At 43.5% G+C, this 25,327-nt stretch overlaps 1 protein-coding gene across 1 annotated transcript; it reads left to right on the top strand.

Annotated features, from left to right (window-relative positions):
- The first annotated feature begins 4,074 nt into the window (after window positions 1-4,074).
- brap (BRCA1 associated protein) lies at window positions 4,075-25,315 on the top strand. Its single transcript, XM_063211623.1, has 12 exons — window positions 4,075-4,422; window positions 5,000-5,158; window positions 6,206-6,422; window positions 8,343-8,532; window positions 10,005-10,118; window positions 11,462-11,610; window positions 14,393-14,468; window positions 15,287-15,425; window positions 16,629-16,738; window positions 19,994-20,083; window positions 21,609-21,712; window positions 22,848-25,315. Exons 1-12 carry the CDS (start codon window positions 4,344-4,346, stop codon window positions 23,269-23,271), a joined length of 1,851 nt encoding a protein of 616 aa, XP_063067693.1. The 5' UTR covers window positions 4,075-4,343; the 3' UTR covers window positions 23,272-25,315.
- The last annotated feature ends 12 nt before the right edge of the window (window positions 25,316-25,327 follow it).

The following is a 25,327-nucleotide window of genomic DNA, read 5'->3' as shown; positions in this document are numbered from 1 at the left end:
TAGGCTACTGTAGGATAAGTTCTTTTTAATTGTAGAACTCTCAAAATAGTATTGTGCAGTGCACTTCTTTGTGGTAGGCCTACTGTTTGTGACTCAGCGTGAACCATTAGGGCAGGCTTAAACAAGGCACAAGTTAATAGGCCTATGAGGTTTTTTGAAATAGTTGGCTGCTAAAGAGGCAGTCTTTACAGAAAGAAAGCCAGAAAGCCCAACTGAGAAAAGAAATTGTGACACAGCACTCCACAGCACACTAGTGAACGCTGCACACAACAAAATTGCATGTATGCCTCACCCATGACAGGGGGCAGCCCCCAATGGTGCCCCAACGGAGCAGTGCGACGGGACGGTACCATGCTCAAGGTACCTCAGTCACTGAGGAGGATGGATGGGCGAGAGCACTGGTTAATTACTCCCCCCGCCAACCTGTCAAATCGGGAGTCGAACTGGCAACCTTTGGGCTACAAGTCTGACGCCCTAACCGCTTACCCATGACAGCTCCCTTTGCTAATGCCATCTTGTTCAGGGAACTCGACAGGGGGAGACAAAGAGGTCAGTAGTCCCAGACAGAATTTAGAGGGGGCCCAGAATTGAATCTTCAGTAAATTGAGGAGGGGGGTTCTTATACTTCACAGCTGTCAAAGTCAGCAAACCTCCACACAGTTCGACAATGGAAAAAAGTGCTGCTTCTTGGCCAGAACGCCCTTGGAAACAGAAATGAATAATCTCAATGGGTCTTTTCTCCTGCATAAATAAATGAATTAATGTGTTTTTATGGTAGTAAAATAAGATCAGAAAAAGGACACGGAACAGCAGATATACCTAATTTCCTGTTAATTTTTGATCGCATGCATGTCGCTAAAGAAAGACAACTCCCTTCCCCATCCACACACTGCATGCATCTAACAGAATCAGATGAGTAATAACACATATGCCTATCTATTTCCTGTACACATGTACACATTTTATACCATGCAACCCTTTTGACACATATTCAATCGTTATCACACATTGGCAGTTTTTTTGTTGTTACTTTGGAACAAACAAGAACACTTGAAATAACGCTGTAAATAGCCTATGATGCAATCAGTGACAGTAAGTGAGTCTATGCTTCCTGAGTAACACCACAAATGTGTGCACATAGACTACCAAACCATATGTTCATAATGTTCATATGTTAAGCCTATATATGCAACTGGACAAGATAGTGACAGGACAGTAATGGGAGATAGAGATGAGGGAGGATTGATTGGGCCTCGCCATGGCCAAGGCTGTGGACAACTAGTTTTAATGTATGAAGTGTGATTAAAGTGTGATTTTCCCAGTCATAATGAATACTTTGATGGTGGTGGTAAGTATTCATGTCAAAGGTAACATTTGTGAATGGGCTGCATGAAATCTGGAAATAAACTAGGCCTTCAAAAAATATTACACAGTGCACCTTTTATAAACTGTGTCTCTGGCTGAAATATCATTGGCAGGATTGGGCTTGTTTAAAATAATTGACTTGCTCGGATGTTGTAGTGCTTTGTGCTAATGCATCCATCCATGATGTGAAGTGAAGTGAAGTGAAAGCCCATTGGGAAACCCCAACTCGCATTGTCATTGTGACACAGCACTCCAAAGCACACAAGTGAACACTGAACACAACAAAATTGCATTTATGCCTCACCCGTGCAAGGGGGCAGCCCTCAATGGCGACCCTAGGGAGCAGTGCGGCGGGATGGTGCCATGCTCAGGGTACCTCAGTCATGGAGGAGGATGGGGGAGAGCACTGGTTGATCACTCCCCCCACCAACCTGGCGTGTCATGAGTCAAACCGGCAACCTTTGGGCTAAGTCTGACACCCTAACCGCTTACCGAATTGTGATGTGAATTCATCCTGGGTTTTTTCCCACAACTCTACCCCATGTCTCTGTCCTAGCACAAAAAGTCAATACAAATATTTCTTTTCTTTTTTTAAGATATTGTTTGAGCTTTTTATGCCTTTATTGTGACAAGACAGTTACAGAGGGACAGGAAATGGATGGGGAAGGTTCGGCAAATGACCTGGGCCGGAGTCAAGCCCAGGTCGCCGACGTAGTAACCCAGTGCCCTGCCGTTAGGCCATGGCAGGGCCAAAATATTTCTAAAAGAGCATAAAAGTGGCTTTTGACATAGTCATTAATGACTTATGGAATAGTTATAGCTTATTACTATATTTGGGGTCATCCTTTCAATGTTAACATGCTGCTTAATGTGATTAATGCCGTTTTAATTCAGTTTTGCTCTTTGCAAATTATGAATTTATGTTTTTGAATTATGAATCAAATGAATCATTCAACAGTTTCCACCTGCAGGATTGCATTTTCAGCTCATATCTCAACCTTTTGATGGCCTCTGTGACTTCCAATGGTAACCTTCAATGTTTTGTTCTGCTGCTTGAAGACACAAGATAAGTAGGTATCTTTCAGGTTGACTTTGTTGTTGATTCTACTGTTATGTTAAGAAATGCCCCTTAAAATGTTGTGAATATAGTAGGAAGCAGCGCCACTGATCGCTTTAACCGGGTTCAAGACGAAATCATCTGAAGGGGCCCCTCTCTAAATATATATTCTATGTTACGGGGTCCTACTTCTGGGCCCCCTCTTTCCCTGGTGTAACGGAGGCCAACTAGCAGAGTGTGGCATAGAACATTAGTAACCCCCCTCATACAATATCGTAGCACTCAGCTGGTCCTATAGCTCAGCGGTCTCTCAGCTGTGCCTCCCATGCCCAAACTGATGTGTTGGCAAGGAGGTGACGGGTTCGTGCCCTGAGTCGTGGTACACTGGGCCTGAGACAACTGATCCCTTTGTCCCCCTCTGTCAGCTTTCCAGGTGGGAAGGTCAACAAGTTATCATCAGGATTAGCTAATGCTGTGGCAAAATTGATCACTCAAGACCACCGACCTGTATATGCTCATGACTGTTGACCCTTGAGGTGTTCCTATGAAAAGCCTTTGGGATACGTCATCTGTGTGCCATTGATTCTTCACAAAAGTACAAAGGAAATGTCTGGAATAGTGTAATTGCATACTCAGACGAGATCACGGCCGCTGACAACTTTGGCCAGGCCCAGGACAAAGTCATCTGAAAGGGCCCACTCCTCAATGTACTGAGGATCCAATTCTGGGCCCCCTCGCTCCATTAGGTCTGGGTCAACTGACCCCTTTGTCTCCCCTTATCGGCTTCCCTGAACAAAATGACATAGGCTAAAGGCAGCCCCATTCACCAGCCAACTATTTCATACAACCCCATGTGAACTTGTGCCTTGTTTAGGCCCTGATGCACTGTAAACTACTATTTTGAAAGCGCTACAATTAAAAACAACTACTCTTACAGTAAAATGAATAGCCATGCAGTGTAGGAGGGATCTGTATTAGTCATTAATTGACTCCCAAACTATCCCCCCAACTTTATTCATTAAGCAAAATATATCAGACCATATCTCTCTTCTTTTTTTTGTATGAACAAGCAGTCTTGTCATTTGCACAAGCCAGCGACACTAAGGGTGCACCCGTATCCACTTACAGAAACAATGGAAACTTCAATCCAAATCTTTTCTCAGCTATTTTTGGAAGATTGGGTCACACCCGTCTTTGTTGCAGCGAGCACCTTCAGTACTGTAGGTGAGCCTCTTCAAAACAGGTGCATGAACTCTCTGTGGCACTGTGTGATGAAGTGACTGAAGATTAATTGATTTGGGCATTTTTGACTGTAACTGGCTTACAGTAACACTTGTTTCTCTTTACGTCACATGGGAGACAAGAACTTAACATGAGGGTATAAATAACTCTCATCCTTATCAGGCCTACTTTGCATTTCAGCTGAGGTGCCCAAAGCCAGGCCAAAAAGAGGCCAAATGTGCTTACATATTTAGATAGAAAAGTTGTGTAATAAATTAAAATAATTCATCAAACAAGACTATTATTCCAACATTTACAAATCGAAGTAGGCCTAGACTTTGTATTGTAGTGACCCACCAGCCAGATGCAACCATAGACCCACGCTCTTATTTTGAAGCAAAGGAACACGGAAGTAGTACTTGTCCTGTCTGTCTCGTCTCAGCGTTGTTCCTGTGATAGCTACCGTCGTCAGAAGACATCAAAAGTTAAAAAGACACAATTATCTAAAACGTAGTTTTGTTAGATCATCATGTTTAGGTCATTGAGTGTCTGCTGACAAAATCATCTTCGTAAGTTGTGTCGTTTTGCAGTTTGCTGGACCGTTAGGTCTGCTGCCTCATCAGGTTAGCTAGCTGGCTAACTGATTCCAGGCATTTGTTTTGTTTTGTTAGAGACGAATACCATACAATTTGTTTGACACATGAGTGTCTCACTTGTCGTTATCCGTTTGGAGTTAGCGGACCAGTCCCCTCTCCCACAAGGTTTCCAGTATTGTGCTGGTGAGTAAACCAACGTTAACTCGATAGCTGCTGCTTCATTCTTACATAAGTTTGTGGGTTAAATTAGCAACAATAGCTGACTGCGTAGCGACACAATCCTTTATCAAACAGAGCTACACAATAAATACATTGATCTTGGATATCAAAAAGTATTGTGGCTAGGCCCTTGGCGCAAATTGTTGCCACAAGTGGTTAACATTACGTCATATTTTTGCCATTATTGCTGCCAACTGCGTGTATGCTCATCACGTAGGTGTTCATGTGCTGCTGTGTGTCAAAACATCACTGGGATAAACAGAAGGTGGAGGAAGGAGGGTCTCCTTTCTCGAACATAATTTCGTGCATGCAGGTCAACCAATGGTATTGTGAGACACATCAGCTGATGTTGTCCATCATGACTGAAACAAAAAGTGATGCGATTTTGTTTCACAGCGAGGGTCGAGGGTCCCTGTGGTTGCCTTTTGGGGAATTGTCACGCATGCTGGGCCCAGGTGGTAGTGGTGATTCTGCTTCCCAAAGTCCAAACGTAAACAAACTAACCTCTTTAGCCTTTCCGTTCCTCCCTTCCTCTTTGTAGTTGACATGGCCGAGGAGGAGGCGAGAGACAAGGCCCTGGGCACCGCTAAGACCTCGCTGAATGGCAAGACAGACTTGGAGAGATCAGCAATACTGCACCAGCACATTGGAAGCAGGGCTATGGGTGATATGGTCATTGAGACCATTGCATCCATCACAGGTAAGCAGCAGTGTGGCATTCAAGAGGTTGGTTATATTAATAAGCAGGACAGGACTAAATTGGTTGGTAACTAGATGATGTTGACCTTTCAAGCCAAACACAGTCATGGGTTAAAGTGGCAAGTAACATTCCTTTTTCTACCTGCCAAGCTGAATTTTCACCACTATTTGGCCAGTTTTCGGGTGTTAATATAGAGCCCTGCTAATAGGTTATGCACAAGCTCACTCTTGGTCATTATGTCCCATTGAGCAGCTTGCATGTGTTGGAAGCAGTGCCAACTATTTGAACTGAACAATCTCTATAGAGAATGGAAAGTCTGCTGTGTTTTTTTCTGAAGCAGTTACATTTTGTAATCAGTTAATCGTGCATGCCTCTGATTCAGAGAGCAGTTAAGAATAATGCACATATGCAGATATGAATATATGCAAATATACATCAGTTTTTTATTTATTATTTGAAGCTGACATCTCCACCTTTCTATCCTGTAATTCAGGGGTGGGGAACCTATGTCGCGAGGGCGTTTGCCGTTTTATCCGGCCCCCGATATAATTTTAATGTAATGCAGCTTCACATGAATTATGACATATTTTGTAAAGGAATATTAGAAAAAGCATTTGCAATACAATTAAATTATATTCAGGGGGGACCTAGAGAAGGTGGGTTCTGTTGTAATGATGGCTGCCTTCAATATAGGTCTAAAGTGCACAGGGAAATCCTGGTTTGTCTTCATAGTACGGCCCTCGGAGGACTTTTACTGCCCTCGGATGAAGTTGAAGTGGCCCTTCGAATGAAAAAGGTTCCCCACCCCTGCTGTAATTGATGATGTGTCGACATTTTGCTACCTGCTGTTACAAAAAAAAGGTTGTGGATAACAGCTATAGGGTCAGGAATAGGATTGAAAAGAAGTTGTGACATTGATTAGATGTGCAATATGTGTTGTGTTGACAATGAGGGTGGCTCAATTTGCTTTTTTCCTGTTTTGTGTTGACCGGAACACACACACACACACACACACACACACACACACACACGCACACACACACTCAGATAAAGCGGGAGACGTCTCTGGTGGTTCCAGCGAAAGTGACCAGGGCGGCGTGGCACCTGAAGATGGAAGGCCGTCGAGCCGGAGCGTGAAGGAGGGCACTGGCACTGCCCCTGCCCCGGAGTCCCCCTCCAAGCAGCTGCCCGACCAGATCTCCTTCTTCAGTGGAAACCCCTCTGTGGAGATCGTTCATGGCATCATGCACCTCTACAAGACCAAGTGAGTGCCAATCAGTGCCAGCATCCAGCTGTTGGTGTAGAATTTCCTCAAATTATTTCCAGGAATGGTGACGTTTTCCACCATTTCTGGTAATAAGCTCTTTTTAAAAATATATATTATTTTATGGGCTTTTTGGGCCTTAATTTCGTATAGGATAGTGAAGGTGCGACAGGAAGTGAGTGTGGAGAGAGATGGGGTAGGGTTGGGAAATGATCCCGGCCGGACTCGAACCGGGGTCCCCATGGGCATGCAAGCCCAAGTGTGGGGGGCTTAGCGCGCTGCGCCACAGCTCCCCCAATAAGTTCATTTTAACCCTGTCAGTGTTACGTTTCTGATATCCAGAAGTCTACATCAATTTGTCTGGTCTCGGCATGATGATTGGTCAGCCCCGGGGCGACATAAAAAATCATGGTATTTGAAACTGTCTCTGCATGTAGTAAGATTAGTTATGACTAATCTGATCTATTGACTTGTGTAGCGCAGCACTACACCAGCTCAGCTCTTTCATCATCAGGTCACGCCTGCCCTGTGACGCAATCAAGGATACATGATTAATGAAAGACAATGTGATTTTTCTCATCAGATTTGGTGAAAGGGCTAATGGGCCCAAACGGGTTATTGGTAGACTGTATGAAGGAGGGAGACAATTCAGATGCTAATCTATGTATTACAAGGCTAGCGAAATGAATTACTGTCTGTGACCCAGAATTCTGACACAGTTGTAATAACTCAGTTATACCTTAATCGCTTATGAAGTTCTCTGTCAAATAAACAATGCACTGAACTACACTGAATTATTGTGGTGACTCACAAATAGGCTTCTTTCTTAACGTGAGTCACTATGCATTTGGGGTTTCAAGGGGTGGGGTGTTGAGGAAGCTCTAGAAAGGTTAACACGCCATCAGATAAATGAGAACATAAGGTCATCTAATCTTTCAGCCTCATTTCCTGTTCCTGCAAAACTGAGATCGTCTTGCGCAGTCCATTCCCTGGCACATGACTCATGTTTGGGAAGAAAACGCCCCGTTTCCCGGTCACCTGAGTAGCGTAGCCAAAGTAGGTGCATCTAACAAGAAGCGTCATTTTGTTTCTTTTCCGGTATCCACTTCATGTCGGGTTAACGCCCCTTTAGGAGACCTTCGGCTAGGAGACCTTCGGAGTTCTGAGGTTGAGAATCAATGAAGTCCCCTTAGCGCTGTAGATGGCGGTAGCGCACGTCTTGCGCAAACACCTCAAAAAGAGAAGAAGTAGGGGACAACGCCCCCTTAGGAGACCCAACTTGAGCACACGCTTTTGCACTGAGTGGGCGTGTTTTGCGATATCTTGGTTTGATTCAGTATTTTTGAGCGTAGCTCTTGATGCACTGTAATGGCTGAAGATGAATGTGCTACAGTAGCTGAAGCGCATTGCAGCTATACATCCATGTAACAATGTCAACAAAGCTCGGAAAGCACAGCGTTGTGGCCTGTGGAGCTGAGAGTGGTAGCTGTGGCAAGTCATTGCCAGATTTGTGAAGGTCTAGGGAAAAGTTCAGTGAACAGGATAGTAAAATAGGAGATAAAATCTTGGTACTTTTACTTGCCAATCGTTCTATTTCTGTGTGTGTGCCTGCCTGTCTCTCTTGTGTGTGTAAGTTTGTGTCACTGTGTGTGTGTTTGTGTGTGTATGTTTGCGTGTATGTATGCATATGCGATTCAACGCCCTGCAGCAAGGTGACGTCTTTGGATAACAGTGTATGCAAAGTGTAATGTAATGTATTATGTGTGTGTGTGTGTGTGTGTGTGTGTGTGTGTGTGTGTGTGTGTGTGTGTGTGTGTGTGTGTGTGTGTGTGTGTGTGTGTGTGTGTGTATTTGTGTGTGTGTGTGTGTGTGTGTGTGTGTGCATGTGTGTGCGCGCATGCATGTTTCTACACCCTGCAGCAAGATGACGTCTCTGACGGAGGACGTGCGTCGGAGCGCCATGCTGTGCATCCTGACTGTGCCGGCCACCATGACCAGCCACGACCTCATGCGCTTCGTGGCGCCCTTCAACGACGTCATGGAGCACATGAAGATCATCCGAGACTCCACGCCCAACCAGTACATGGTGCTCGTCAAGTTCAGAACACAGGTGAGACCAAGGGCTTAACTGCAGCTGCCACTGACTCTGTAAAATAAACCACAAGAATGTTCGTACATGACTGGTTTTCAGTGATTAGCCTGTAGGCTACTATTTGTTTTTCCTGTTAGCAGGACAAAGAGAATACAAAGGGGAAAGAGTCAACGTCTGAGAAAGGGTCTATTTGACCCAGAACATCATATTTATTTATTTATTTATTTATTCATTTATTTACAAATAGGAAGCAAGACATCCTAGTTGAAGAGGGATGGTTTTTTGTGTCAAATTCCAAACATAGGTCAAACAAAGGTCATCGCTGCAGCCAGTCATGTGCTGCTCAACTGGTGATGACAAACAGCAGAAATATGTATTGATGTTTAGACAGCAACTTGAATGAACAAAAGTGCATGCTTGAGTTATTTATAGGAGATATTACCACCGTATGGTTTAAAGACGAATATTTGAACACTCCTTTGCTGGTCAAATTCCAAACATTGGTCAAACAAAGGTCGTAGCCGCAGCCACTAATGCGCTACTCAACTGGTGGATGGGTGTGTTGATGTATTCTGAAAGTGTCAATGTGAAAACAACAGCAACAAAATATTCAAAAAGCCGCTCATATGAGTCATTTTTATGAGACATTCACATATGGTTGAAAAGACAAGTACTTTTAGCACGGTTCGGAAACCTGTTATATGCTCTATATTCATGTTACATTCTGTAAACACTCATTTACTATTTCAAACTATGTATGAAGAGTTTTGTTGCAAAATGACATATGGGTCAAAGACGTCTTTGTCATTCAGTGTTACGGACACCTTCCGCCGACTGTAACTGCAAAAAAACATGATTTTTAAATTGTTTCAAGTGAATGGATGACAGCCGAGGCTTCCATGAATTCCCTGTAACAATAAATAAATAAAGAGTCATGTTTTTTACCGTTACAGTCAGCAGAAGGCATCCGTTACACTGAATGACAATGCCATTTTGCACGTCTTTGACCCATATCCATTTTAGGAAATGGACATTCTTGTATTGGGTATTGCATTGCATTGCAAAGCAAAATGCATTTTATATTGTAGGTGTAAAAAGTATGTTGATAGGATGTCTGGACAGTCATTTTCCAATAATAAATGCAAAAGTCAAAAAATGGTGCTCGCGTCATTTTGCAACAAACTTCTTGGCATACTATTTCTATTACTGTACTATATTCTGCAAACTCATGTCAAATGAATCAGCAGTGTTGTTGTATGACTCAGAGCAGCTTAACACATGTTGAAACTCTTGCTAGAAAGAGAGAGACTCTTGATGTGCGTCTGTAGAGGTGAGTTGAGACGTCGGGATGTTGAGACTTGTTTGCAGTCCACAGTGTCATGGTGAAGTTTAACTACCATAGGATAATGGCCTCTGGTGTGTGTGTGTGCGCGCGTGTGTGTATGTCTGTGTGTGGGCGCTTGTGTGTGTGTCTTGTTTACTTTTCCCAGGCCGACGCAGACAGTTTCTACACGGCCTGCAATGGTCGGCAGTTCAACTCCATCGAAGACGCCGTGTGTCAGCTGGTGTACGTGGAGAGGGCCGAGGTCATTAAATCGGAAGAGGTATCGTAAAGTCGAGCGCTTTACCGAACCGACTTTTGATCTATATCAGTGTCAGAGGAGTGGGCTTTGACCAGTGTCCTCCACTGTATGCTCTTAAGACCATAGTTAGTGGACCATTGTAACTTGGGCAATAGTGTATTGTATTTTTTTGTACATGATGTTCAAAGCCTACGTGGCTGTATTGTGGGACAGTAAAGCACATTGTCTTAAATAATACATTGTGAATTCAACACTTCAAGAGTTGATTTGACATCTTCTAGAGTACATTTGATTGCCAGTGTTGAATTAACACTGCATTTGTTTTACTATGTAGTTTTGGTGATATCAAGTTAAGAGTTGTTTAATTTTTATGCTCTGCACAACTCTATGTATTAGTATCTCACTCTGCATGCCCACGTCTTCAAAACGCTTTCAGAGAAAGAAATACTTGTATGCTGCCGACGGTGTCATTGTGATTGCTGATGCCGTGTTACTTGGGCTTAACATCCAAATGTTGGCCTAACAAGATGTCCATGTAGGAGCGGGAAAGGATCTGCACACTGCTTGCAAAAGACTTAATTTATTAGGAGCAACGTTTCGATCATAGATCTTCTTCAGGCTCCTACATGTGACAATTTTTTGATTTGGCACGTGCTGATGTTTTTTTGCTGGATGTGCGCACTTTCCACTACACTCTAACAAGATGTCCACACATGTTGACTGTGGATTTTATGTGGGCAATTGTAATAACCCAGGTAAAGTGAATAAAGTCCGCAACACTGTTTTGTCTCCTGTGTTAAATTTAATAGTGAGAGCGCAACGTTTTAACTCTTCATCATGCGTGATGAAGACCTGAGGGTAGAAACGTTGCGCTCTCACTATTAAATTTAACACCGAAGCAGTGTTGCAGACTTTATTCACTTTACCTGGATTATTGCTTTTATTGTCCTGCACCTGACCCATCGGGTGGGATATGCACATATCTACTCCTCTGAACATTGGGCAATTGTAATAGGCCATGTTATTTTTGTTCCAAATCCACATCATGGAAATGGATTGATTGCAAATGGCTTTTAACTGGTCCTGGCTCTGGCTCCGGCTCCATCTGTCTGTCTCTGTACCATCCATCCACCCCTTCATCCACTCATCCATACATCCACTCTATAGCCACTCATATCTCTATGATGGCACTTAATGTCTGAATGTTTTTAGTTTCAGATTTTTTTGGGGGAGGGGGGAGGGGTGTTTGGCGTCATGTGTTGCGTGTTATGCGGCAGCTGTATATGTCCAAGACAAGTTTCCCATGGGACGAATAAAAAGAATCTCGATCTCATCCCATATTCACCCACCCACCCACCTCACAGGGGGCCAGCCTGCCGGTGATGGACCTGACGGAGCTGCCTAAGTGCACGGTCTGCCTGGAGCGGATGGACGAGTCGGTCAACGGCGTGCTCACCACCCTCTGCAACCACAGCTTCCACAGTCAGTGCCTGCAGCGCTGGGAGGACGCCTCGTGAGTAGCATTACGTTGTCTTCAGTAGCGCCTATTTTTTAAAAGCAAAAATGCACTAGAATGTGTTGAGCTTTTCATGCGGAGCATGTATTATAAGATTGTTATTTACAAAATGGTAATGACAAGGTTTCTTCATGCTTTTATTTAGTCTTTCGGTTATGTAATAGCAATGCTGATATAATGTCATTTTTTGGATCGGCAGTGATTCCATGCAAACATTTGGCTGTTCATGTTGCCTGTTTCAGTGACTTAACACGTCAGAGTGTTGGGTTTCTTTGATTGTCTTTGTATTGAGTAGTCCCAGAAATATCTGTATTTGATAGCACCTTAAATTACAAAACATTACATTTAGCTGATATTGAAAGTGACTTAGTTATTTAGATACAGGGTTTTGGTTACAGTCCCTGTAGCAATTGTGGTTAAGTGTCTTGCTCAAGTGTTAAGTGTCTTGCGAGATTCAAACCTGCAACCCTCTGAGCTTAAGACCACCTCCCTAACCACTAGGCCACGGCTTCCCTAGCGTTAAATTATGATCCTTTCTCTCATCATGTTAGGCTATCTCTGCTTATTCAGCACACAACACTCTCTATTGTGCTTTTCTTGATTTTGTCTTCATCTCTCTCTCTCTCTCTCTCTCTCTCTATCTCTCTCTCTCCCTCTCTCTCTCTCTCTCTCTCTCTCTCTCTCTCTCTCTCTCTCTCTCTCTCTCTCTCTCTCTCTCTCTCTCTCTCTCTCTCTCTCTCTGCTTTACATAGCACCGTAATGTGAGATGGTGACTAGATTTTACTCGTGTGTTAAAAGAGTGGTTTTCATTCATACGCTGCCGACTCATTTGACTGGATTTGCATGTTTGGGTTTAGCCATAGGTTGTCATGGGTATTGAAAGACGGTGCGGCGTGAGGGCTGGCTTAGGCTTTGACTGCAGATATCTTTCTCTCTCTCTCTCTTTCTCTCTCTCTCTTTCTCTCTCTCTTTCTCTTTCTCTTTCTTCTCTCTCTCTCTCTCTCTCTCTCTCTCTCTCTCTCTCTCTCTGTCTGTCTGTCTGTCTGTCTGTCTGCTCTAGACAGTGACTCGGTATGAATTGGTTCTCAATGCTTGTCTAAGTCTTGTAGTTACAACTCTTAAACTATCTACGTTAGTTTATGTAGTATGATGTGTCCATGACTGTGTGTTGTTTGTTATTGAGGAATATACAGTAGTTGTTGCTAAGTAGTAGTTTTTCCCGACTGAGTGAGTATACTGTTGATGATGGGCCATGTGCAGAGTCATGATCAGTGAGCCATGCACTCCCAACATTCATTTCCTGCTCTTGCTCTTCCAGATAAACGAATACATTCACCCCCACTCAAACAAACAGGAGGGGATTGAAACACCTCTATACATGGACACATTGAGAGATTTATCCTTTGTCTTTATCCAGGTCAAACTGGCTGCACTTTTTTCCTTGATATTTTTTTTACTGAGGAGGACTTAATTTAACAAACAACAAAGCCATAGGAGAAAAAAAAAATGAGCTGTGCGTACAAAGGAAGTCTACATTCTATTTTTAGGTTTCAGGTCTGTTTTTAGGTCTGTAGTCTAAGTTTAGGTCTGTGAGTGTACTGGGTGATTCCTCTGGCTTCTCGTGAACAATTGCTGTATTTTGGTGCCACTACTGTGCCCTTTTGGTGCGATGTGTATGGCCATTGTTGTCATTCAACAGGGCAGGGTTTCCATGTCACAGGTGAACAGTGTAGCACTGGCTTTGTGCACAGCCTGAACACACACCGTGTGTAAACATCACTCCACGTGCAGAAGAGAAGAGAAGAGACATGCGGCTGGATGGGTTTGTTGGGTATGTTATTGGTTGCACTGGGCAGCCCTGGCTGAAGGGTTATACAGGGCTGATAGTATTCAGGCTCCATGCCTGATTTCAGGCTTGACAGAGTTTGCAAAAATAAAAACATTGATAATAATTAGCCATTAGGTTATTCTTCTCTCAGAAAGTGTTACAGGTTCAGGGTTTTCTTCTACTATCAGGCTTGAATAATGGTCATACACAGGCTATTAAATGTTTGACCCCTGGTTATAGCATACCAACACACCAAATGCAACAAGAGATAAAATGTTTTCTGGGAGTTATTGACTATATAAATGAGCTGATGGCAAAACTGTTTTTGGGTGACGAGTGGTGATTTGAGTGACATGAGCTACAGCAGTCAATTGGAGGGTCAGAATGCCTGCATTCTGCTTGTAACGGCTCTACTCTAACCACTTTGACCGTTTGTTTCATTGCTGCTCTGAAGTATTCCAGAAACATTTTCTGAGCTTCATGTACCTTTTGTTGTTTTTGATTTGTAGGGTTAGGGAGATGACCATGGTATTGGAAGGTTACAGGTTCGAATTCCATACCAGTAGGAAGAATTTGGTTGAAAAATGAATGAAGGAATCAATGCATTTACATGGCCATTTTTGATAGGAAACATGCAACAGCAAACTGAATTATACATTAAAAGAAAGAAATAGTCAGGGATTACACAAAAAAGCCCTAAAGCTCATTTCCGTGGTTTCTACTTCTCTTGCCAGCTGCTTGGCTCAGTGGCAAAGGTGTTTGATTAGAGATATGGAGATTTTCTACTTTTTTACCACACTGCTTCAGGGGCTGAAACCAACACCCTAAACCTGAAAAACTTCCGCTTTGGATACAGGCGTCTGATAAGTGTAATGTAGTGTTAGTGTCATGTAATGTAATGTGATGCAATGCCGTTGATTGGTATCTATTGTGTCTCTATGCTCTTTTCAGATGTCCGGTCTGCAGATACTGCCAGACTCCAGAGCCCGTAGAGGAGAACAAGTGCTTTGAGTGTGGAGTACAGGAGGTAACTACCATAATATACACACTACACTACTAGACCACTGGACTAACCACTCTGGACCTTTAGAAGTGTGCAGTGATCCCTCAATCTACACTGTGTTTCACCATTGTATTTCATAATCTTGCTAGCTTCCCCTTGTAGTAGGCTTTTTTTTTCACTTACTCGTACAACTATACTGTTGCATACAGTCATCAGCCTACTGTATTATGTAGTGGAGGAGGGTGTACTCAAAAGCTCCAGCTGTAAAATGAAATGTGAAATAACATTTGCTATAATCCACTACGTAGAAAGAACATAACGGAAGACATTTAATTTCATTATAGTCCTTCATAACTATGTTTAATCAACATAATTTGCAGTGGAAGGCAAAAGCGTGTTTAAAAGGCGTACTGGTTTATTTGCCACCTAACACCAATCCTATATAAAGAGGAAGTCCACGTTACAGCCAGTTATTCACTTGGTGCTCACAAATGAAAGAACAGTTTCCACACAGGAAACCCTTCATCAGAAATGGACTATGAGTGATCAACAATGAGTTCTGCAGAAGGGTAACTGTCAAAGGAATAGTATAAAGGGACGTCATAGAGAAATAGTCCATTGGGTTAAATATAACATTTCTTCCACTGGCAACAAAATATTGCAAACGTACACTTGTGGCCTTTTGTTAATTCCAGCAGATTAAACAAAAAGATAATGCAAAATTGGATGTAGGTCATGAATTGTTATATAATATCTCTCCGCTTCATACAAGACGTATTTAGATATGCTTATTATTTATTTGAAGTAATCACTATTTCATTTTCTCCCTATTCCTTTTGCAGAACTTGTGGATCTGCCTGATCTGTGGCCATATCGGGTGTGGCCGCTACGTCAGTCGCCATGCCTACAAGCACTTCGAGGAGACGCAGCACACCTATGCTATGCAGCTCACCAACCACCGCGTCTGGGACTACGCCGGAGGTACCTACTGCACTAAACACACCTGCTCTTGAAAACACAGACCTTTGGACAACTCTTTAAAAGGAGATAGATAGTAGATACAGTGAGGGTGATAAGATGAGGGGGGAGAGAGAGAAGGAGAAAGAGAGAAGGAGAGAGAGAGAGAGAGAGAGAGAGAGAAGGAGAAAAAGAGAAGGAGAAAAGGAGAAGGAGAGAGAAAGAGAGAAGGAGAGAGAGAGAGAGAAGGGGAGAGAGAGAGAAGGAGAGAGGGGTCAACAAAGGTGATGCGGAGTGCATGCTGAATGATTGCATATTTCTTACGGAAGTTGTTCAGCACACATATTAGTCATTTTCAGAAATGGGTGCACACATCCACAAGTGCTTTTTTTGCAGGTGCTGGACAATTGTGACAGACAGTAGGGAGAAAAGACATGGCTGATGCACAGGTAGAAGGTGATTTTGCAGTATGTAGTCTAGTATTGTCAGCCAGGTTGTCCATTGTAAAATTGAGACTAACCAGCTTTGGTCAAAAAAGAGTGAAATTCAGGGCAACTGGACTTCAGTTGCCTACAGCTAAAGACTCCAGTAGCCTACAACTACATGTAAACTGCTTTGACTAAAGCCTAATATGCACGGGATAAACGTTACCTGTGGACCACTGGTATTTTGTAACAATTGCAGAGAATGACTGAGTTCTTAGTCCCAATGTCCGTAATGCACCATGTCCGTAATTTGTGAAGTAATAATCCCGCCACAAATAATTCCACTGCAGACGTCCGGTGATGAGTAAAGTCCTGTGTGAATGCGCATGTGTCTTTGTGATTGCATTTGCACAGATTTCTTTTCCTGGAGCGAATAATGGAGGATACTGCCGAAAGTCTGATTAATCATCATTTCAGGGGCAAGTGATAGTGGCCCTATCCCCTGTACATTGAACCAAATAAGCAGAAACAACTTCAGGAAGAACTCCAAAAACTCTACGAGACTAAACAGTTGTGAAATTATGACAAACTAAATGTGCCACAACATAACACAGAGGTGCAGGGGTAATTGCTAATTACTAGTGGTCCAGGTAATATCTATCCTGCGCGGCTCGAACCAGGTTTGAATGAGAGTCCGCACAGACATAGTGCTCCTGTGATACTTGTAGACTCTTCATTTTGTGTGCTCTGCTTGACCTTAAATGACCTGTGTGACGGCGTCTGGCTTGTGTGCCCTGGCTAGATAACTACGTCCATCGACTGGTGGCCAGCAAGACAGATGGGAAGATGGTGCAGTACGAGTGCGAGGGAGACTCGTGTCAGGATGAGAAGATCGATGCCCTGCAGTTAGAGGTAATGGCAGCACCTGAGATGCATCATAAGGGCTCTGTCACACACAACATTAAAAGGGCAAAATCTGGGGCCTATACCACAAAGCTGTTTCAGGATAAGTTAAAGGGACACTGTGCAGGAAATGGTCAAAAAAGGTACTGCAACTCTGCTGCTTATTGAAATTGGGCTGCCAATTGCCAAATTTGATCTTTACATGAAAGTTTACTAAGTATTAAACAAATATTTTCTAGTATGGTCCAAGTACAGTCATTTCTGCAGGTAAAAATGGCTATTTTTGGACATTCAAAATGGCGGACCATGGAGAAGATCCCCCTTTTCATGTATGAAAAGTGCAATTTTTCCAGTCATAATGAATACTTAGAATTTGATGCTGGTGGTAAGTATTCATGAAAAAGGTAACATTAGTGAATGGGCAGCATGAGTTCTGGAAATAAACAACTAAAAATCTCACACAGTGTCCCTTTAAGGTTAAGGTAAAGTGATACTGTCCCTTTTTGGAAATAAGCTTATTTTACACCTTCCCTTGAGTTAAATAATAGGGTTTTACCGTTCTCCTGTACTTTCAACCATTTTCTAGTTATGACGGTGCAAATTTTACCTCCAAGCTAACACAGGGTAGCCGCGCGGTCTAAAAAGTCTAAAAAAATGTCTTATTTTTAGGTCCAAAATATCTGTCCCAGGTCTAAAATTTGTAACGAAGGTCTTTTTTCCCCCAACCGGTCTGCTGCGAAATGCAATGTACGAAATGTGACCGTCAAAAATGAACATTAATTTAGGAAAATATGAACGAGCGTCAAAAGCACAAGCGACGCTCGTGGACTTCAGTTCTGTTAGCGCTTGAGGCAGCTGGTCAGGGGAGGATTGTTTGTAGGCTATCCAAGAGTGGTTGTTGAGGATATTTGGGTTATCGTGGAAAATTGGGCATTTATATAAATTGGGCATATATATAAAATAATACAATGGTGGCATAAACTGTGGCTGTACCACCTGTGCCATTCAAAATGCCAGTGACCCATTTTCAGGTCTGCATTTCGCACCCGACAGTATGCGACTATGCATGCCTGTTTGTTTATATCACAAACAATTCAACGCTGTGCAGAAAGCCTAGTTGACTTGGCAACTTGAGTGAACATTACCCTGCATTTCCTCTCACAAACGCTTAGTGCGAAGGAAGTAGTTGCTTGTTTTCGAGCGCAGAGTGGCTCTGGTCGAGAGAACCAATCAGAGCGGCCGCTGTCCGTCTGCGAAGTTTGTCTGCAAGCAGTCACATTTCTGGAGGTGTACATCAAGTCCCGGCAAAGTCTCTACATAAACTGGGCTTAAAAATGGCCATCTAAGGGCATGTCCGTATCTTTTCTTAAAACCTCCCTAAACATTTGTTTCAAAAGTGGGCATCTCACCAAGTGTTAAGGGGTGTTCATGTTCACTTTTTTTGAAGAGCCTTTGTATACTTCATTTTTCAGTAAAGACAGTGTTTCCCAACCAGGGGTACGTGTACCACTAGGGGTACGCGAGCACACTGCAGGGGGTACTTGGAAAAATGCAATTTTAACAAATATATGGAGCTTAGTTACATTGGGATAGAGAAAGCGATATAGAACTTGACTTAGGGGGTACTCATGGCACAACGAAAAGGCTTGGGGGTACACAAGACAAAAAAGGTTGGGAAACACTGAGTTAAGACATTTATACTGTTTGCTGTAGTAAGAGAAATGAGTCCATAGTTTACAGTTTACTCCCTTTGGATTTTGTGTTCATGAGTGCATGTTTATTTGATGCGTGACACAGTGAGATGTTACGGTGGTCTGTTGAGCCGAACCGGCTGGCTTTTCTACTTGTGCATGTTCTTGGGGAAAAGATACCATCTGTTTGTAATGTCACAATATTTGATACTGTATCCTCCACCTAAATCTTTAGAATGAAGCACTGCTGCCAAAGCTGCTCTGAAACTACCTGTGGGTTTCTCTCCCATTTCACCCCTTAGCCCTTTGCCTTTCCCCTTCCCCTCCGTTTTGCACGTTCGCGTGTAGGGGTTAGGAGCGTCCCAATTCACGTTAAGACAGAGGTGTAGGGGTAAGGGGAAGGGAGGGCTTTCTACCGCTCCAAACGGAGATTTTCCGACACCACACCACGGAGGGCCACAACAGATTTCCCCGAATGCATTGCGAATGCCTTTAACAGCCCACGGCATCCACAACAGCGCACAAATGTAAGTATTTTCGCCGTAATTGACGGTTTTAAAGTGGTAATAATTATTCCATTGTACTAAGTTTAACATTGTCCCAATGTGTAATGGCCCTTTTCTCCATGAAACACTTGTGGAAAAAAACGCTAGTAACGTCAACACAATGGAAGTCATGAAGGTTTGGCGAGGGTTGTTAATAGGGTTTTAAATTGTTACGTGAATAATTACAAGTCAAGTCAAGTACTTCATTGTCAAAAGCAATACAATCAATCGCTGGTTTAAGCGCAGAGAGGCTGTTTTTGTAATGCTATGGGTGTCATTCCGTGATTGTTGAAGGGGTGTCTCAATTCATAGGGGTTGCGTTTCAAGCCCTACGCCTGCTCCGTTTGAAGGGACGAGGGGCAAGGGGAAGGCGTAGGGGTAGAAATTAGAAATGCGATTCGGCATTAGTCTCTCTCTCTCTCTCTGTCTCTGTCTCGTGCTCTCTCTGTTGCTCTCTCTCTCGCTCTTTCTCTTTCTCTCTCTCTCTCTCTCTCTCTCTGTCTCAGTCTTGTGCTCTCTCTGTCTCTCTCTCTCTCTCTTTCTCTCTCTTCCCCTGCATTGGATAATTAAAGGACCAGTTCTGCCAATTTCAATTGCTGTTGTAATTGCTCACTCTACCCTTGACTTGTCAGTACCGGGTGATGCTGCATTTTTCGGCTCAGCCCTTTCCGAGATCTGAGCTATTCTAATGGGGGCAGATTTTGTTTACATTTAAAAAATTCTTAACATAGGCCTACTCCAAATATTTTCCCAAAAGGTATCACTGTTTGCTAGTTGTCTGCTGATGTTGCATAACCTTTTGGATGTTATTGGGAATAAATCAAGATGTTTTTTTGAAATGTAAACAAACACCTGCCCCCATTACAATGACCAGGATCTCGGAAAAGGCTGAAGGAGAAAAAAAACAAAAACAGGGTATTGTAAGCATTACAACTGCTTGTTGAAATTGGCTGAACTTATCCTTTAAGGCAGAGCTCCAAAGAATTAAATAACCATGTTGTGTGATGTTCTTTTTTGCTTTCCCACAGTATTCTTACCTACTGACCAGCCAACTGGAGTCCCAGCGCATTTACTGGGAAAACAAGATCGTCCATCTGGAAAAAGACACAGCAGAGGAGGTGTGTTGGCTTTTGAACATGGAAGCTGTTTTTCTTTTCTCTTCCTGGTCCTCTGGTTCTCATGCATGCTTCACTTCACTGTCCATTAGTTCCTATTTTAGCTGCATGGTTTGATGGGCTGCTGATTGTATAGACCAATGGTTCTCAAAGCGGGTCCTGGGGACAACTTGGAGTCTGTGAAAAACTTAACGTGTTAAACCTTTGTATTAAAAATGTAACTGTGTTTTAAAACTGTGTGTTATAGCTATGTATAAATGTGAGGGAAACACTGTTACACAGCAAGCCCACATGTTACAAAAAACTGTTCCTCCATATTTAAACAAATGTGGTAACTGTAGGGGGCCATGGAAAATGTCTTGCTCCATTAGGAGTCCTCAGCTGAAAAAAAGTTTGAGAACCCCTGGTGCAGACACATCAGGGTCTAGCATGTCACCGTTTTAAAAGTCATCTGGCACACTCGCAGCAGTGTTGATGGTGTTTGGAGATGGAAGCGAGAGAGAGAGAATTTAGAACGAGGTGCCGTATCATGGGGGGCAGTTAAGGTCAGGTCAGCTGCGGAAGTCCAGTAGCACTGCTAACAAATATAGGAAAGCGTATGTAGCACCGAGGTTTTTAAAAAACACGGTTTCCTTTCAACACAGGTAACTTTTCTGAGTAACCAGTAGACCTGTGTACTTAGAATCAGCTGACTCTGCTGGTTGGATCAAGTTTATGGTGGGTCCTTGGTGGGTCCTTGTTTTTAGTGTTTTTCAGAAACAACACAGTCTATCCATCTCATTAGGTACAATGGAGTAAATGGTGTAACAGCTATGTATTATCATGTGCTGGTGTTGTATTTACACCATGAATTTACTTCTATTTTTACTTTTGACACCTCTGTAATGGCACTAATCATTTCAGTTTAGCAGAAATGTGGGTTGTCTGTTGGTGAACCTACCACCACCACAGTGGTTCCCCTCAATGCTGTATTCCACTAGTGTAGTGCCAAATCCCTATATTCCATTATTACAGTAGTTCTACTATTAGCACTACAACAGTGAGGATAACACTTTGAAATTAATAAATGCATAAATTGTTGCAGTGCCTGATTATACATTCATTTCTTCGAGCATTCACATACATCATTGAGAGTTGCAGAAGTGAAGCGTAGTGTTAGTGTGGTCTACAGTACTTTCCGGTGTTTCTAAAATGGGGTTATCATTCGAGGAAGTACAACAGGATTTGGTTTTCTCCTAAACCCTCTTGTCAGTTCGACTAATTTCTGTTAATGCTCTATTTCTCTGTTCCGAGAAACCGGCGGTCTGATACCAACGGTGGTCTGATGGAAGTCATGTAAATGCTTCAGTCATTCATTCGGAATGTGGCTGCGTTACAGGAATATTCCGATTGCAGAATGCTGTTGTACACATGTAAAGAGAATATTCCGGAACTGGTTTTAAAAAACCAAATCCTGACAATATTCCATCTTCAAACTTGAAGAGACATGTCATTGTTCTCGTTGACGTCTTCTTCTCTTTGTGTGCAGATCAACAACATGAAAGCCAAATTCAAGGAGACCATCGAGAAATGTGACAACCTGGAGCTCAGGCTGGGCGAGCTAGCCAAAGAGAAGCAGTCTATGGAGAAGAAGTACGAGCCACCACTACAATACCCCCACTACCACCACAAACCACCACCACACCTCACTCTCACATCCTCACATTCTTTTCACTTCACTTCACTTCATTCATTCATTTTTCCGATGCATTCATCTGTTTATTTGCGTAGCTTTATTTTTAGCCACGTGGCCCCATGAGTCAGAATGACTCACATAGCTTTACAGTGTCTATAGTACCAACTGCAGTGATGAGCCATGAGTCAGCATGACTTTTCTCAATGGCGTTTTAATGATGAATAGACCTGGGTTAAATGAGTTAAATTCAGGAGTTTTGTCTTTTGCGTTAGTAGTCGAGTTTTGTTGGCGGTCTAGAGCCACTCCCAATGTGATGTCTTTTGAGGTCATGCATCTTTCACACATATGGCGGTTTATCTGCAATTCATGCCCTAGTTGTTGTCAGAGAGTGAGCAAAAAACAGGAACAAAGACAGCGTTGCATGAATGCAGATGGTGTTCACGTGTAGACAGACTGTCAGTAACAAGTACGGTATTGGTTGCTCTGCTTTTTTAGGTGAATTTTTCTTGTGAATTCATCTTCCCTTTTCTTCAATTTCCACGCCGTATACTCTTACATTTCGCTTGCCATTTGCTTCCTCCTGTTTTTTGTCTTATCTTGACCGTTTGCTCTCTCCCTATATTTCTCCCCCTCACCCCACCCACTCAGGAGTTAAGTAGTTTTTAATTGTTTGATGAATTGTATGCTAGAAGGGTCCATCCGAAGTGTAAGTTATAACTCCTACACTTGTCATGCAACAAGTCCCATTGTACTGACAACAGAAAAAATGTCAGGTCTATTGGAAATGAGGATTCCCCAAAATGATGCATAATGTGTGTCTGTGTGCTTACGGGGTGCGCGAACCACATTGAAATGTACAAGGGGGTGCGCAGGGAAAAAAGTGCTTTATTATGTTACAGAGGGACAGGAAATGAGTGGAGAGAGAAAGAGAGAAATGGGGAAGGACTGGTGCAGAGAATCCAGGCCGGAATGGAACCCGGAATGCCGGCATAGTGACCTAGTGCCCTACCGTTAGGCTACGGCAGGGCCACAATGTGTATAAAATTGCCCTTGACCATGTGCTCTCTCCCTGTATCTCACCCCAACCACCAGGTGCACCCAGCTGGGCACGCGCGTGACCAAGCTGACGCAGGAGCTGCGCGAGGAGCAGGAGATGAACCGCTGCCTGCGCGCCAACCAGACGCAGCTCCAGGGCCAGCTCCAGGAGGAGGAGCGGCGGGGGCGCGACGCCACCCAGCGCAAGGACGCCGCCATCGGGGAGCTGCAGGAGCAGCTGCGCGACGTCATGTTCTACCTGGAGACGCAGCAGCAGATCAACCACCTGCCCGCCGAGACGCGGCAGGAGATCCAGGAGGGCCAGATCAACATCGCCGCCGCCCCGCAAACGCAGCAGCAGGCTGGGGCCGGACAGGGGGGCGCGGCCGGGGGCACTGGTGGTGGCGGTTTGGCACAGGGAGCTGGAGCCGGAGGGGGGAAAGTGGGAGGAAGGAAGGGACGTGCCAAAAGGGGGAAGTAAGAAGTAAGAGGAGGTGTGAGTGAGAGATCAGACGAGGGAGGGGAAAGATTGCTAATGGATGGATGTCTGGAGCCAGTGGCAAAAGGTTTTAGTCACAAGAACATGCCCACACATGCAAACAGACACACACACACACTCTCCTCTGTCGTCATGAGGGCATGACAAAATGTAGCCATCCGACCGCATGTTTTTGTCTTTTTGCTCTCTCCTTTATGCCAACCTGCCTCGGTTTCCATACGCCTCTGCAGGGAAATTGCACACACACACACACACACACACACACACACACACACACACACACACACACAGACTACCAAGTTTCGGGCTAAAAGTTGGTGTGGATGATAAGAGGGGAGGCGTGGTGCAGGGCTCTGCTGCTGGACTCGTTATTAGTGTTTTGCTCTTGCCTTTAAGAAGAAGAAAAAAGCAGAATTGTGTCCTCACATGGTGTGGCGCCACAGCTGCAATGCACACTTGCACAATTAAGATGAATAAAAGTATATAAGAAAACAACACAACGACACAAATACCTGCATAACTGGAGAATGGTTGCAATTTAGCCATGTTTGTCATCACTTATCCCCCCCCCAGTGAGCCCCCATAGAGTTTGTTGTGTTTTGTGTTGATGTTGTGACCGATAGATGTCGCATCCACTGGTCACATCCTTCTTAGCACTAAGCATCCCTCTTAGCGTGTTAGCCAGGTGGTACATGGTGGTAGCTGACAAACGAGGAGAAAAGCGAGACCGTTTTAGTTGTTTTGTTTCTGTTTGTGTTAGGTACACACTTTTAGGCTGTACTCTTTGTCACACTACCCCAAAGCAAGAGAATAGGATTGAGGAACTGGAATTTGTCATTTGTCCTTGTGTGTGTTGTACCCCCCCCCCCCCACTTGCCCTCACCGGACATAAGGATGGCACTTGACCCCAAAGCCAGAGTACTAATATCCTAGTAGCCACCGAGTTCTCGTCAGGCACAGCACAGTCTTTAACAAAGAAAGGAGTGTTTTTTTCTCTCTCTCTCTTGGCCACACTTGTCTGTGGTCACAGGAAGTGAAGTGTTGCCATGTGTCCTTGAGATAGGGCTGTGTTGGGCCATGTAGGCTCGTGTCCCGTTTCCTCACTGCCTCGTGCAGCGTGGCGCTCGCGGGCTTGATCAAGGAAGTGTGAAATTTATAAAGATAATCGAAATAAAGAAAAAAAAGCCTGCCAATGGAAGACTTGTATCATCTGCCAGGTGCCTATGCCTAATTGAATATATTTAATTTGACTTTTGTTTTTCACTTATTTTTGTCTTTGTATGCTGAAGTAATGTTGTATTTATTGTGTGGAGAGCGCAGGAACATTTTTGTTTGACAAAAAAAACAGAACTTTTTTTGTATGAGCCAAAATATTTAATTGTGATCTCTGACAAGGAGCTTTATTTGTATTACCACTCCTGTTGGAGACACCAGGATCATGTGAATGATGTTTATATGAGAAGTTTTCTTTTGTTCTCCTGCATAGACATGTACAGTATCACTGGAATGTCCAGATGCTTTACAGGGTTACCATGAAAGTCAGTACTCTTTGAAATACAATCCAAACAGCTCACTCCAACCAGTGATGGGCAATCTGGGTTCAGAATCTTGTAATCCATCCAGTGCCGCATATTCCAAATGACCTTGTTTTACCTGTCCATGTTCTGACAGGTAAAACCAGGTCATTTGGAATATGTTGCACTGGGTTTTAGCTTCTGAAACCTGGTTGCCCATCACCCACTCTCTGGTTTAGGATAAAGATATGCATCTCACTGTCAGCAATACCTCATACTGGATGGACTCTTAACATTGATATAAATGTAGCCATAGTCTTTTCCTCCTTGCTCCAGCAATGACCCGATCTGTGATGTTACTTTCACTTAAACCTCTTGCTGGCATGCTTATCTCAGTTCTGCTGTTTAAGAGCTACGGATAAACACACAGTAAGGAGCATCACCAATCCCATCTGTGCAGGAACTAGTAGAACTTCACAAACACTTCAGTCTTAATAAACATTTCAACAAACCCAATGGTGTTG

The sequence above is a fragment of the Engraulis encrasicolus genome, chromosome 12 (genome assembly GCF_034702125.1).
Source record: "Engraulis encrasicolus isolate BLACKSEA-1 chromosome 12, IST_EnEncr_1.0, whole genome shotgun sequence".
NCBI classification, from domain to species: domain Eukaryota; kingdom Metazoa; phylum Chordata; class Actinopteri; order Clupeiformes; family Engraulidae; genus Engraulis; species Engraulis encrasicolus.
This window is presented reverse-complemented; position numbering and strand designations above follow the sequence as displayed.